General features: G+C 38.2%; 1 protein-coding gene across 1 annotated transcript; it reads left to right on the top strand.

The window, feature by feature from the left end:
- The first annotated feature begins 346 nt into the window (after positions 1-346).
- LOC104597091 (CASP-like protein 5B2) lies at positions 347-13,261 on the top strand. Its single transcript, XM_010258489.3, has 4 exons — positions 347-490; positions 633-1,077; positions 7,625-7,757; positions 12,896-13,261. The coding sequence occupies exons 2-4, from the start codon at positions 947-949 to the stop codon at positions 13,094-13,096; spliced, it is 465 nt and encodes a 154-aa protein (XP_010256791.1). The 5' UTR covers positions 347-490; positions 633-946; the 3' UTR covers positions 13,097-13,261.
- Positions 13,262-15,409: the final 2,148 nt, after the last annotated feature.

Here is a 15,409-nt window from a genome sequence, read left to right as displayed (position 1 = left end):
AACTGGACACGTGGCAGCATGGAGTACTTGATCATCAATATCAGCCAATGAGCCAAGAGAGATTTTTTCAGTTTTGTCAAAACCAAGCAGGGAGCATTCATTTCTTTTCAGTTGAGTTTCAGTTGAATCTGAAAAGTGAAAAGACAGAAACATTCTTTTTTTTTCTTTTTCTCCTTTTATGGAAAAAGTTTTTTTGATTGGACGGCCAGGATTTAGTAGATATTGGGTCTTATCAAGATAGAGGAGTGGCCCACAGGATCGACAACAAAAGAGTGGGGATATGGACTGTAATTTCAAGAAAAAACGAGGTCATAGGAAAACCTACATGAACGCGTAGCAACTTTAATCGGTACCCGTGAGGCCGTGACCTATTTTTTTTTTTTTTTTTTTTATAAACAAAAAGGCTTGGATAAAATAGACGGATCAAAACCTATACTCGCGGGTCCAGCAAGGTTCCAACGACAAGAACACAGACAGTCAGGAAGAAAAAGTAAGTATGAAGGTTAAAATGATAAAAGAAATCCACGTACGACGAATTCTCAGACGATTAAACTGCTCCAACTCCATTGTTTTTTCTTCAATTAACTATTCATTGTATAATATTTAATCCTCAAAGCTCCTTCGAATCTCAGATTATAGGGTTTCTTGAAGAGCCAGTCGATTCGGCAAGACTGATCTTCTCTCAAAGAGGAAGAAAGCGTGCAAAACCCAGTATTTGGAGCTCTTCGATCGTCAGAAGACTCAAATTGAAACCTTGGAGCTTGATCCTGTGTAAATCTAGTAGTTGAGACTAGAAGGATTTTCTGTCACTTTTTCCCCTGAATTGGTTGAAATCGCATGAAAAATGGAGGAGGTTTGGAGGGTGCTCCATTCATGGGGAGATTTTGAAATCTAGGGTTCCTACAGGGCCCTTTGTTTCGGGAAAGGGCCCTAGGAGCAGAGAGAAATGAAGGATTTGTTTGGGAGCCCTGGCACTGTGAGTGGGCTTCTTCTGAGAGTAGGACAATGCTTGTTTGCTGCTGCGTCCATTGGGGCGATGGTCTCTGCCTTTGGCTTTTCTAACTATACCGCTTTCTGGTATTTTTCTTTGCTCCCATTTCATCTCTTTTAAACGTTATTTTCCCATTTCTGTGCTATCCTATATTATTTCCCTGTATTTCTAAATGTTATTTTGGAAGAATGCTTTACAGAAAATAAGATTTTGTGAATTTATGTATCTATTCTGTTCACTTATCTGATCAATGCTAGGTAGATGAGCTTGGTGGATATAGACTTTAGAATGCCATATTTCTTATCTTTTCATTTATTTCTTAAGATATTTAAGTTGCTCTTCATGGAAAGTATAGACTTGTTTCTATTCTATCTTGCTTTACTTTTTTTTGATAACTATTTCAATCTTGCTTTTCTTGTTTATTTCTACTTAAACTACTGATCGATATATTACGTGTCGGTTGCTGTTTGTTCGGTTTATGGACCATTCGTGTTTGAACCATTTTTGAACATTCTACTTGCTGTCACAGTGTGCAGTAAAATTTCCCGTTTCAGATCGACTTGTAAATTTAAACGTCTTGCAGCAAGGTCCAGAGTACTTTAGTGGAAATACACTTGTTATTATTTTTCTATTTTTATACTGTAGTATTGATAAATATGTTCTTATGTTTAGTCGAAAATGCTTCAAATTTAGTCTTGTCCAACCATATGAAACACATTGACATGGACTGCTACTAGTTGAAAACAACTTTACCCTCTTCCATTGTCTACCTTTGAGTCCTTGATCTCTATATTGGTTCCAACCGGTTTTCCACTTAAGCCAAAGGGAAGTATGATGTCCAAAACAACTTTAGATGGGATAAGTTTACCTTGTAATTGTTTTATTTATGATGAGTTTAGCTAAACTGATAGCCTGACCAGATTATTTGGGGCATTTTCTCACCCACTTGTCCTTGCTACATGTGGAAGGAGATCCATACTTCCACATACAAAAACTGATACAGATTTTCCCATCCTGACATAAAGATGGTGAAATTTAATGACATTGTCTATGATAAGCACAACCTTGGACATTTGTTTCTCACAAGGAAACTGGACCAAGTTTACTTTTTTGTGCCTAGTAAGTGATGTTTATCAAATGATTATTTTAATTGTATATTGGTTTTTCCCTATTCCCATTATGTGAAGGCCATTCTGCTTTATATTTTCTTTATATCAAGCTCTGACAACAATTTCAAAAGTAATCACTGTTAAAGGTACCTGTTAAACCTATGGGAGATTTTTTTTTTCTTTTTTTTTGCAAGGAAAGAAACCAAACCCTTCATTACGAGATAATGAGCCCTTATAAATATCCAAAAGAGTGAAATAATGGCAACGGGAATGTGATAAACTTGGAAGCATGGGCTGTTGATTGGGGCTGCAGAGTTGGTAAACTCCCAACAAAGTATTTGGGTTGGGTATGCCTCTGGGTGAAAACTATAAATCCAATTCCATTTGGGAGCCAGTCATTGAAAAAGTGGATAGAAAGTTGGCCTCTTGGAAGACCAAATGCTTATCAAAAGGGGGCAAAGTCACACTAATTAGAAGTGTATTATCTTCCCTTCCCGTTTATTACTTGTCTTTATTCCCAATTTCGGCAAATAGGGCTGCTGTGTTAAAAAAAAAGATGAGAGACTTCCTGTGGAAGGAGTCAAAATACCATCTGGTGGGTTGGAAGAAAATTTGTTGTTCTAGAGCAAATGGGGGGTTTGGGAATCAGGTCAGTAAAAGAGGTCAACAATGCTTTGTTAGGGAAGTGGTTGTGGAGATTTAATGAGCAACCAGACAGTCTGTGGAGGAGGTTAATTGTATCTAAGTATGGTTCCAGCAGCTGGGAGTGGGAGACAGAAGAAGTAAGATCATCTTATGGGCCTTCAGTTTGGGAGGCTATACAGAATTAATTCTCAGTTTATGAAGGGTATAAAATATGAAGTTGGCAATGGTCAGAGAGTGTTATTTTGGAAGGATTATTGATGTGGGAATGGTCAATTAAGGGTTCTATTCCTCAACCTGTTCGAGATAGCTACCAATAAGGATGCATCAGTGGCAGATTAACCAGAGAAGCAAAATCGGCTTTGTATATGGAACCCCAATTCCGGAGGAATCTAAGTGATTGTGAGGTGGCGTCTTTGGTCAGTTTGCTCCAGGTTCTTTATGACTCTGGAGCAGCTGGAGTAGGGGAAGACAAAATAAAATGGTTATTTGAGAAATCAGGGACATTCCAAACTGCCTATTTTTTTGGCCTGTGGTGCTGGATAAGATCCTAACTAAGGTCAATTTAGTTAGAAGAGGTATGGAGGTGGCAGATATGGCTTGCACACTTTGCAATGGTTGCATGGAATCTTCTAATCATTCGTAACTTCATTGCGATTTCACCTATAGGATTTGGACAAGACTGCTGAGTTGGTTTGTGATTAATATGTATTTCCCGGCTGATGTGAAGGGATTCATTCTTGGTATGTGAGTGAATTAAGCAGGGCTGGAAAATTAGCTCGGAAAATCCTCCCTTCAGCAGTCTTTTGGATAGTGTGGGGTGAAAGAAACAGCAGAATTTTTGAAGAGAGACAAAGTACAAAAGAAGAGGTGTTTAAAAGGATCTCAGGAATGGTGCATTCCTGGCTGCAAATCACCCTTTATTCAAAAATAGACATTCATGTTCTTTTTTTTATCAGCAACACAAAAATGATTTATTAATTATAAAAAGGAGTACAACAAGGGGTTGTGGGCAAGGAGCAAGCCCAAAATCACTTCCAATATTTACAAAACAGCCCAAAACATGGATTGTCTCTGAATTCCTTGTTTAGCTAACCCATCTGCTATGCTATTTACAGATCTCCTAATCCACTTTATTTGGATTATCATGTCTTTAGAAACCTGCTTGAAGTGCCTGAATTCATTCTTTAACTGCCAAATTACTCCTTCCCCCCCTTTTCAGCCACCCCACAACAATTTTGGAATCATGTTCTCTTTTTATCATGATTTGCTTTTTGTAAGGAGTTCATAATATTTTTGGTTTTGGGACTGTTTTTTGGCTATACAGGTTTATTTCCTCATGTACAGATTCTCTTTGTATAGGGGTTTGCATAGTTGTATAGTCTTAAGATTATCAATGAAATACTTCACCTTACAGTTTAAAAAAAAAAGTTTGCTGCCCTTGGGAGAGATACTATTTCTATTATATTTACAAGCATTGTAAGCCAGTCCATGGGCAGCAGTATTAGCACTTCTACTTATGTCTTATATATACATTATCAAAAAAGGGTAGTAACTTTCTAGCTTTTTCAAAAAGATGTTTGACCTTCCAGTGCACTGGGATTGCTTCATTCACCATTTTTACAACAGTTGCAGCATCACAAAAAATCAGTAGCTTCTTGATCTTCAGACTTCCTCAATTCTCAATCCTTCAATGAGGGCCCACCATTTGGCTTGGTCAGCTGCAGTGGCATGAATTCTTCTGCTATCTGCATGAACAATTGTCAAATCTTTAGCAAGTATTATTTAACCAATGGCAGTTTCTCCTGTATTAGGCATGTAGGCTCCATCGACAAAAAGTAGATGGTCTGGTGAATCACATTGAAATAAAACATTGACAGTGACTTCTTTTATTTACAGTTGGATATGGGATCAGGTAAGACTGAGATAAACTCCACCAATTGATATGGGTTTAATGCCTAATAAGGTTTTGCCGTGGGCTTTAGCATTACACATATATATCCCAAATCAGCCTGAGAAGGATGGACATTTTGCCGGATCTGCAATTCTAAGATTGATTTTGGGCTTTGACTTATTGAAAAAAAAATCAAAATTAGCTGCAATTTGGTCCATTCACTTGATCATGGGCTTTTCTTGTAGTCAAATAAATAAATAAATAATGAAGACTAAAGTCAAAAGATTTTATTAAATGAGAAAAAAGCATGGCAAGGAAGTTTTTTTTTTTTTTTTTTAAATAGTCCATAGCATGGAAATATTTCAATGTTGCTACTATGATCCACATAAATTGATCATAGGAATAATGTTATTGTTTTCTAGTGGATCATGGGAGTAATGCTTAAGCCTAGCAATTTAAGTTACTATCCACAACTTTAATCTAGTGGTCACAAAATGAGACAAAACACAGCATTCCTTTTCAATATAAGGGTTGAATGAGTGAAAGTTTTGTCCCCTTATAAATTGAAGCAAATGCGGCCTTAGGGACTTCATGATGAATGGATCTTTATTTATCATAGTTGGTGAAAAAGTACTGTTGTGAAACCAGTTTCCTCCCTTTTTTGTTTTCCTTCATTAAAAAACCATTACTTTGATCTACTTAAATTTTTTTTTTTTGGATCAGCAACAGAAATTTTATTAAATTAGAGTAAAGTTACAGATTTTAGGTAGCTTCGGCTACCCCTTACAATCTTAAGACAGAAACATTCAACAACAGAAAGCTTTGAGTTAAATTACAGTACAACCCAGAAACAATGCTCTCTGTAAACCCCTTGCTTAGCTAATTGATCTGCCAGGCAGTTGGCTGATCTTGGAATCCATTGAAATACCAGTTGCATCTCCCTCGACAGTCTTCTAAGCTTTTTAAGTTCATTCCTGAAGCACCAAGGAATCTTCTCATTTCTTTTCAGCCAGCTAATAATAACATGAGAGTCCCCTTCAACTATCAGTTTTCTTATCCCAATCTCCATAGCTTTTTGAACCCCAAAATCCACTGCCTTCATCTCGGTGGTTGTTGAATCCCCTACCCCGAGCGGTCCTGAGAATAGGCACAGAATAACTCCTTTCCCATCCCTTATCACTCCCCCAATTCCAGAAGGACCTGGGTTGCCTATGTTGCTGCCATCAAAATTCAATTTGAAGAAGCCATTTACAGGTGGGTCCCAATCTCTTTGAATCTTCTTTCTTGAGGATGATGAAGCTGCAATTGTGCCCCACAACCTGATTATGTCATCATGAGTAAAATCCAAAAATAACTTCACTGTTTTGATCTACTTCAATATTGATTTACCTGTTTCATAGTTTTCAAGGCGCCAAGGCGAGGCTAGGCGACCAAGGGGCGCCCAGGCCTTGCCTAGGTGATGAAAAAGAACTTAAGGAGCCCACCTAGCTTTCTTGTAACCAAGGGGCGCCCAGGTTTGTACATTAACCTACAAACCTCTAAACTAAATTTTCTACTTATGATTCTTGTAATTGTGCTTAAAGCATGCAACACAGAATATTAGAAATAGAAATTCAGACTTAAAAGAAGAACTGAAGAGGGCATAGCCCCTGTGTTTGACCAAGAAAAGAAAAAGAACTTGGGGAGAAAACAGAGAGGCAGAGCCCTGTTTTAGACCAAAAAAAGAAAAAGAACAAGGGGCTCCACTGCTGTTTTAGACCAAGAAAAACTAGGGAAACACTAAATAAAAGAAAATGAAAAGAAGGGGGCAGAGCCCCTGTTTCAGATCATCAGTGAAGAGGAAAAAATGATGAAGAAACTCAGTGAAATGAAGAAGGGGGTGGAACCCCTGTTCTGGATTACCATCGAGGAGGACAAAAGTGCAGGGAAAAGGGTGAAAAGTTTGCAGGAAAATGAAGAAACAAAGGGGGGCGGAGCCCCTGTTTGATTCCAAAAAAAAATCATGCAAAAAACGTATGGAAAAGACAAAAAAAACAGGAAGAACCAACAAAAAAGGAAGAAAAAAAAGGCTGAAAACGAAGAGGGTAGGAGGAAGAATAGGCGGACTGAAAACTGAGAAGAAGATGATGATTCATTTGACTACCTGGCATATTCGAAGTTGTTTAGACTTCTAGTTGGTTATGCAGCATTGCAGCAACAGTTGGAGTTGGACTGTGTGTGAAACATACCTGACTGGACAGCTCTCCCTCTTCTATTCAGTTCTGCCATGAAAATAAAAGCCTAAAAAGACAGCACTCTTCTTCTAATAAAAAGAGTGATAATGTGTGATAGGTTCTATTGTAATAACAAAAACTAACCAATAAAAACTATTTGCAGCAAAAGAAAAGTAAAAATGACCAATGTATTAAGGGATGTATTAATGTGTCTTGTATCTAGTCTAGGTGTGCGCCTTGGAGTTAAGCGCCCGCGTAGTCACCTAGGCGTGCACCTTATACAAACTTTGCATGGTGTCTGGGCAAGGTGAAGTTTGAAAACCACCTAGTTGCCTAGGCGTTGGCTTGACAACTATGACCTGTTTATTGGAAGCTTGGAATCAGTGTTTGTGGACTCCTAAATCGATAAGATGTTTTTGTTTAGGGCTGTAAATGGATTGGATGGAATTAAATCTGCATCCGATCAGATTATTAATTGGATGTGGATTGCAAAATCAGAATCCAATCCTTTTATGTAAATAAATAATCTGAATCCAAGATAATCGGATTGGATTTTGGACTTTCAGGGTCTGTTGACAGCCCTATCACATGGGTCTGAAAATGGGTCATGGGTGAAGAGGTAGAGAATGGATTCAATCATGTGGAACTTTCTTATTATAAGCTAAGTGCTATTCTAATGGATATACTACATGTTTCCTTTTGTACTATGTAATAATAAAATTTATATTTGTTTTTTATATGTAACCGCATTGATGTTAATGCAATTTGGATTCAGCTATTTAATTGCTTCAATGGGGCTTCAAGTACTGTGGAGTTTGGGACTTGCTTGTCTTGATGCTTATGCTTTGAGGATAAAGCGGGACCTTCGGAATCCTGTCTTAGTGAGCCTGTTTGTTGTTGGTGACTGGGTAAATTAGCTTTCTTTTGTTGAACTTCATAAGTATACAATTTACTCATACTTGGACATGAACAAGCATGAACATTGTAGCATGAATTTATTGGGAGCTATGCATACTTTGATACATGATGTGTTAAATATCATTTATGGAAGCTGACTTTCTGACACCACTTTATTCATTTTCAATTTTAACTTTATTTATTTAATCTACAATTCTTTTATTGCATCATTTGTTAATATATTTTTGGCTACTATGGCCTGCAATTAATTTTCTCAATAAAATTTTAAACAAAGCAGCAATATAATTTCCTTAATACATGTGCTACTGCTTAATAGATTCAAGGCAAAAAAATATCATAATATCATTTTCAGATATTTATGGTTAGGTTGCTCCATTGCAACCAAGCAACCAAGGTTCAAATCTTGGGAACTGCCTCCTTGTATGTGTAGGGGGTAAGGCTGTGTACATCTGTCCCTCCCCATACCCTGCATTGGTGGGAGCCTCATGCACAGTGCACTGGGCTGTCCTTTATTATTTTCAGATATTTCTTATTGTTCCTTTTTATTTACTTCATGAATCTTTCTAGGAACTGTACTGTGATCCACTCCCAAACGTTCATTATGATACTGTTTCACTTTCACATATTCTTTTCTTTTGCTATCTTATATTTCGTGTATTTGATGCATGATTTTCAGGAACTCTATCATGAATTCCTTGAATTTATGGCATATGATATGTGCTTAATTTATCTGGAGTTACTTATTAATCCCCCTTTTCATTTTTCTATGTTTAGTGTACCACTTTTCAATTGTATGTCATGATGTCTTATTTCTGAGCACTTTGCATGTGAAGATTTCATATTGGAGTAATAGTAGACAGGTACAGCTTAGAGCTGATGGCCTCCAAATCTGTGGCAAAGACCAGTTTTTGCTAGTAGAGATTTAATGATTTAGTGTACCACTTTTCAATTGTATGTCATGATGTCTTATTTCTGAGCACTTTGCATGTGAAGATTTCATATTGGAGTAATAGTAGACAGGTACAGCTTAGAGCTGATGGCCTCCAAATCTGTGGCAAAGACCAGTTTTTGCTAGTAGAGATTTAATGATTAAAATCTGGAGGAGATGGCCTTATTTCATAATTATTGTATGTATATGTATGAATGTCTTCTGTTAGGTCCCAGAAACTTCGCACACAATTCTCAGACTCACAGCAGAATTCACACAACTCGAATATCAACAAAGAAACTGGTATTCATTCAGACGAAAAGAAGAACAGTAACAGTTGATCGGTTCTTCGAGAGACTGCCGGCTCTCCCAAACACTCACCGTATTCTTCACTCCACCAAAGCCTATCTCCTCCATCCCCCAAAGCCCCTTCTTATACTCCTCTCACAGCATAACTGACTCCCTTAATAAATGCCCAGATGGCCAAGTTATAAATGCCCATACTCTTCTTATTCCTAACTGAAGATGCCTCAAGACTCTCCCTATTCCCTCCAGCTATAATTGCCCCCATGTTCAATTATTTCCCCCCTTAGCCGAAAGCTGACCTTTCCCCTTCCTGGCATACGTAAAGTTAATTGGGGGCCTATCAGTCTTAAAGTGTGTAATTCCTTTCTTTACACACATGAGCTCTCTTGGGATTGAGGGCATTCCCTTTGCCATGGAAGTGCATCCTTAAATCTGTAGAGCAGTTATGTCTTTCATTCTCTTGTTTGCCCAAGGGACTGCAGTCATACTGACATCGGAAGGCATGCTTCTTTCGGATAAATAATATCACATAGGCTTTGTTACTGCTTGGTTGCATAAATGTCCTACCTGGTGTTAGCTTTTTTGGAAACACACTTTATGTTGAATTTCCAGGACAAACTAATTAGCTATTTTCTTTTTTATTATTTTTCCTAATCAAACTCCTGGATGCCTTTCATTAGAGAAATTAAATCTCTTGGTTCTGGGGTGAGAATATCTCATTTACATAGATCTGGGCATCTGAAAAATCATTGGCTTAAAGCTTATCCAGGTTGGGAGTTGAAAGAGAAGAGATATATTTAGGTGACATCCATTTCCTTGGTCAAAGTATGGATAATGGATCTCATGAATATGGAATGCAAGGCTTCACAGATAATAGATTTGGGATATTTTTATGTGAAGACTGGGATTCTGGCCCATCTTTTGGGCCATTTATTTTCAGTTTTTTTATTTACATATCTCTTTAATCTCTTTTTAAGATTAATGAAGAGTTTCTGTTGCCAATAAGAAAGTTTCCTAGCTATCTCCTTGAATATGTTTTGTTTTTTTTGATAAATGAGAGTAATTTTATTGAAAGAGTATCAGAAATACATGCAGCCTATGAAGAGGCACGAGATGTTACCTCCCCCAAGGACTGAATCATAAGCACTAAAACATGCCCAAACCTGAGAAACAAATTACAAATTAGCCCAAAACAGATCACCCCTCGACACCCCTTGCTTGGTCAGAGAATCAGCCATTATATTTGCTGATCTGCTAACCCACTGGAACCTAACAGTCATATTTCTTGTCATCCATTTAACTTTCTTTACCAGATCCCTGTAGCCCCAACAAACTGTGTCTGGGCTATTCAGCCAGCCCACTACTACCTTGGAGTCTCCTTCTACTAACAAATTGCTCACTCCTAATTGACTAGCCATCTGTATACCTTGTACCGCTGCTAGTATCTCTGCCCTTACAGAATCACCTTCACCCACTGGTCCTGAGAAAAGAGACAATATATTGCTGTCTTTGTCTCTCAGAATCCCTCCAATTTCGGATGGCCCTGGGTTACCTTGGCAGCTACCATCAAAGTTCAATTTTACCACTCCATTCGGTGGGGGTTTCCATTCAACTTGTAATTTGTTCTTAGTGGAGACTGTAGAAGCCACTGCTTCCCAATTTCTCCTCAAGTCATCAAAGGAGAAATCTGCCAACAATTGTGAAGATTTCAGCCATGAAATTGTCTTTGTCAATATACATTCCTTGACTTCAGCAAGGCTTCTTTCCTTTTCTTGAAATATTCTAGCATTTCTCTCCTCCCATAAGATCCACAAGGTGGTGGCTCTGATACATTTCCACATTAACTTTCCCCTTTTTGTCAATCTCCCAAGAGCATTTGGAGTGAACAACAGCTTTACTTCAGAGGGCAAGTTCCACCTGCACCCAAATATTGGCAGCAAAGGAGCACGATATCAGCAAATGGTTACAATCTTCATCCTTCACTTTACACATAAAACACCAATTTGGGGACAGACATAAACAAGGTTTCTTCTTTTGCAAGTTTTCCACAGTATTGATCTTACCATAATAGGCTTCCCAACAGAACACTGTTACTTTGGGGGGTATTGGCCTTGACCAAACCTCTTTAACAGGGAAGATCTGAGAGGAAGGGTTAGAGCAAAGGGCTTTAAAGAAAGATGCGCAAGCGAAAGAGCTAACCGGGTTTAGAGCCCAGACTCTTTTGTCCAGGTTGGTGGGGTCTAGGCACACTGAATCTAGAAGCAACAACAGCTCTGAGACACAATGAAACTCTTCATCCCTTAATCCTCTCCGAAACCCAAAATCCCAATTTAAAGCCAAAGGCAAACGGGGGGGGGGGGAGGAACCAAAAAATGAGTTTCTTTTTAAAGAGGGAGATGGAATAGAGAGAAGGGAAACGGTCTTTTAGGGGTTGAGTGCTCACCCAAGTATCTTCCCAAAAAAGAATAGAAGTTCCAGAACAAGCATCGTACCTTACAAACCTGAGGAATTTAGGGAGAATGCCAGAGATAGCCTTCCAAGGTGTTGTGAGCAAAGCCCTTCGAGATACCCCTGCATCCCAACCTGATTCAGAAAGTCATGGATACTTTTCACAACTTCATGCCACGACCTCTCCCTCTCGAGGGGCCACCTCCAAAGCCACTTACCTAAAAGAGGCTCATTCTTACTCACCACATTCCCTAAGCCTAGTCCTCCTTTTTTGCTCCGACTCGCCACCTCCCACTTAATCAAGTGACCTTTTTTCTCTTCACCAGGTTCCCATAGGAAGTCACTAAGCCTAGTCCTCCTTTTTGCTCCTTGAATATGTTGTTTTATACTCCTTTTTCCTACTAGTAACCAAGAAAATTATTAAGAATTGGAAAGAAAGAAGAGTACTCCAGCTTGAATAGGAAGACCAGACCAAAAGAAATAAAAAACAAGAGGAAAAAAAAGATGGGGATGCAACTTATACCTCCCAATCTCATATGTAGTCATTGAATTAGTACATTGGAATCCATCTAATGAGATATTCAAATTGGACGTCAAGGATCTAGCTTCTGATAGTTTGTCATAATGACCAAGGACTTCAATGATTGGTTCATCCAACCTATGACCATCTGAGAGCTCTTCACCTCTAAACAATTTGATCCAAAGATGATCAGTTGAAGATTGTACAGGAATGCCCAAATCTTGGCCAAAGTATCAATGGCTGAGTAAATTGGACATGGCAATACCAAATGATATCTCCGCCTGCCCCAAACATTATGCTTAACAGGATATCTCCGCCTGCCCCAAAGTATCTTGGCCAAAGTATCACTGTTTTCAAAACCAAACCGGACCGGACGGTTGGACCGGAAAAACCAGGAACCGGTCACCTGACCGGTTCCGTTTTCCTCCAAAACTGTTGATTTTGATCAGCAAACCATTGAACCGGCCGGTTAATCGTTCAAACGGTTTTGACCATTTTCCAAATTTTTAATTTTTTTTGTTAGAATGTTCCGGCTGTTTGGGTCGAACAGTCGGACCGTTCGAACCAATAACCGGACCCCTGACCAGTTCGGTCACTGGTTCGTTTTTAAAAACCATGCTTCGTATTGGCTCTCTTATCCCTAACTTGGCAAAAGAGTTTTCTTTTGTATCAGTAAAACTTTTATCTTATTCCATACATATATAAGACTAGGCTTGGTAAACTATTTGCATTTGATTCTCTACTTGCTCTATATTTATTATTTTGTCGAGTATTTTCTGCCTATCATGGTGCTGCAAATTGCCTCTGTGTTTAGATATTCCAGGATTAAGGTTGTGATAAAAACTGCGATATCATTTTACATACTTCCTAAGCTTTTAGTATGAATTTGATTTATTAATTGGTAAAAAAATAAATTGACAATGCAGGTGACAGCCACTCTATCACTTGCAGCAGCATGCTCATCAGCAGGGGTTACAGTTCTTTATGCGAGGGACTTGAATTTTTGCAAGACACAACCTCTACTCCCTTGCAGTAGGTTCCAAATTTCTGTAGCACTAGCTTTTATCACCTGGGTCCTCATAGCCATATCCTCTTTGATTATGTTTTGGCTATTGGCTTCTGTTTGAATGACTCACTCTCTTTCCTCATCTCTTTTCCTCACAATTACTATAATCCTTTCCATGTAAAGCTTGCCACGTATGTAAGATACACTTGTTTCAAGCAAGGGCCAGAAAGTCTTGACACGGAATGACATTTATTGCATTAATAGATGTATCTTAGTCCCAGAACAACTATGAGGTCGTGTTACCTCTCAACATATCCGGTGATAAATTGTAAGCATTCAAATCACTTCTAAATACCTCAGTCCAACTAAACGTTAACCTAGGGCATTTTTTATGTGCCGAGTGACCACACTTGCACTTGAACCAGCACTCTTATGCTGCACCAAACTATTCAATATCTTTTTTTATATTTTATTTAATATTAAATAAACGGGTTTCTTTCTCCTTATAACCTAGAGTTTTGATATCATGTAACGACTGGTAAAGGAATATGGACGTCTCTGGTGCAACGTTCATATGGCACCTTTTAGGTTGTGTTTGGTTTGATAGAAAATGCAAAAAACAGAAAGTTGAGGAAAATTCTTAAGAAAGTTCATAAAAATCATTGAAAATTTTCCCTCAACGTTTTGTTTCTCTCTAATTTTCTATCAAACCAAACACGGCTGAATCCAAAGGATAGCAGCGTTATTTCCACCAAATCGATATTTTCCATCAAATCGATATTTGGTCTCATTATCACCCGAAGGACCAGAACCCAAATTATGATATATGTTCGATGAACAGGCACGGATTATTTATAGACCTCTATTTACATCATTTCCCACAACGTACTGCTATGGCGTTCATTCTATGACGAACTCATCAGTTAAAATTGATTCAGATAACATGCGTGAAACAGCATAAAGCCATAAACAAACAATATCTAGGCACAGTTTGGAAAAAGTACACAGCTCAGTTTGAAAGGAGTAGAAATATAAATATGTAGAGTGCCAAACCTAATATTTTATATATATTTGTATTGTACATATTTACATTTATACTCCTTTTAAACTGAGACTAGAGGTAAATGAGCATCGCAGACACGATTATACAAATTCACAAGCTAGCATCAACTTTATCTGACCATTGAACACGTTAACGTTATATAGAATAGTAACAGAGAACTAGTTTATTCTTGCATATGTAATATAAAAAATAACCAATTTGGCTAAAGCCCCTTCCTGCCTAGGAATGGCAATGGGGTGGGGCATCCCTTCTCTGTCCCCGCCCTCTAGCCAAAATCCTCTACCCTGTCTGGCTGTCCCCAGTGGTGGAGCAGGACACCCCCTCTCCGTTGGGGATGATTTCTGAACTTGCCCCACCTCGAGGCAACCACCTAAAATTACATGCCAATTTGAAGGTGTTTTAAAAATAGGATTGTGGAATTTTAGGGCATTATAGAAATTAGACTATAGGAATTTAGGGATATTTTTGAAATTACTATTAAATTTAAGGAAATTTTAATAATTTACCACCTGGTTTGGGGTGGGATCAGGGAATTATATGTAAGCCTCGTACCCATTTAAGATCAGGGAGAACCCACCCCATTCAGGGTGGGACTCCAATTGTATGAGGAAAATTGTCATCCCTATTTCCTGCCCTTAGTTGAGTTTATTCATTTAACTATCTTAGACTTGGGAATCTTGGAGAAACAGGACGCATGGATAATGTAGTGTCAAAAGTTTTAACTTTTGGAAAAACGGGATGTATTGTCATCCCACATACTGTTGGTAGGTTTTAACTTTTGACACAAAAGAGATTTACTTGTAACTATGTCAAAAAGTTCAGGAGAGGTGATTGCAATTACCAAACTTCAAGAGAGATTTCAGCAACAATTAGAAACTTCAGCAATTTACCCATAAGGAACTGCTGAATTGAGTTATGTGTATGAACCCCAAACAACCAAAATTTCCTTACTTTTGGAGTGACACCTTATATTAGTCTATTACTACTGTCCACGTCGCCATTAGATGGCTACCGTTTGCTGGTAATTGTGAATATAATCTGGGGTGAATGTCAAATGCCATATGAAAATAAACATAGATACATGGGCTGGGTCCGACTTAGGTCCTTATATACCAGACCAATTCCTATCATCTGTATCGGCGGTCTAGTGGGCCATGGATCTGGATATACGACAGATCCAACCACCAAATAATTGGTACTAGTCGGGTACATGAAAATTATCAATTGCTTATACAAAAATGATAAAATGTGAGCTTTATTGCAGGGTATATATTACAAAGGTCCTGTTCACTTTTCGGTAAGTTATTTACACAGGTAAATGTAATTATATGGATAAGTATTTTCTTGAGAAACACTTGTCCGGGTAAACGC

Source organism: Nelumbo nucifera, chromosome 2 (genome assembly GCF_055504915.1).
Source record: "Nelumbo nucifera cultivar China Antique chromosome 2, China Antique-T2T, whole genome shotgun sequence".
Taxonomy (NCBI): domain Eukaryota; kingdom Viridiplantae; phylum Streptophyta; class Magnoliopsida; order Proteales; family Nelumbonaceae; genus Nelumbo; species Nelumbo nucifera.
This window is presented reverse-complemented; position numbering and strand designations above follow the sequence as displayed.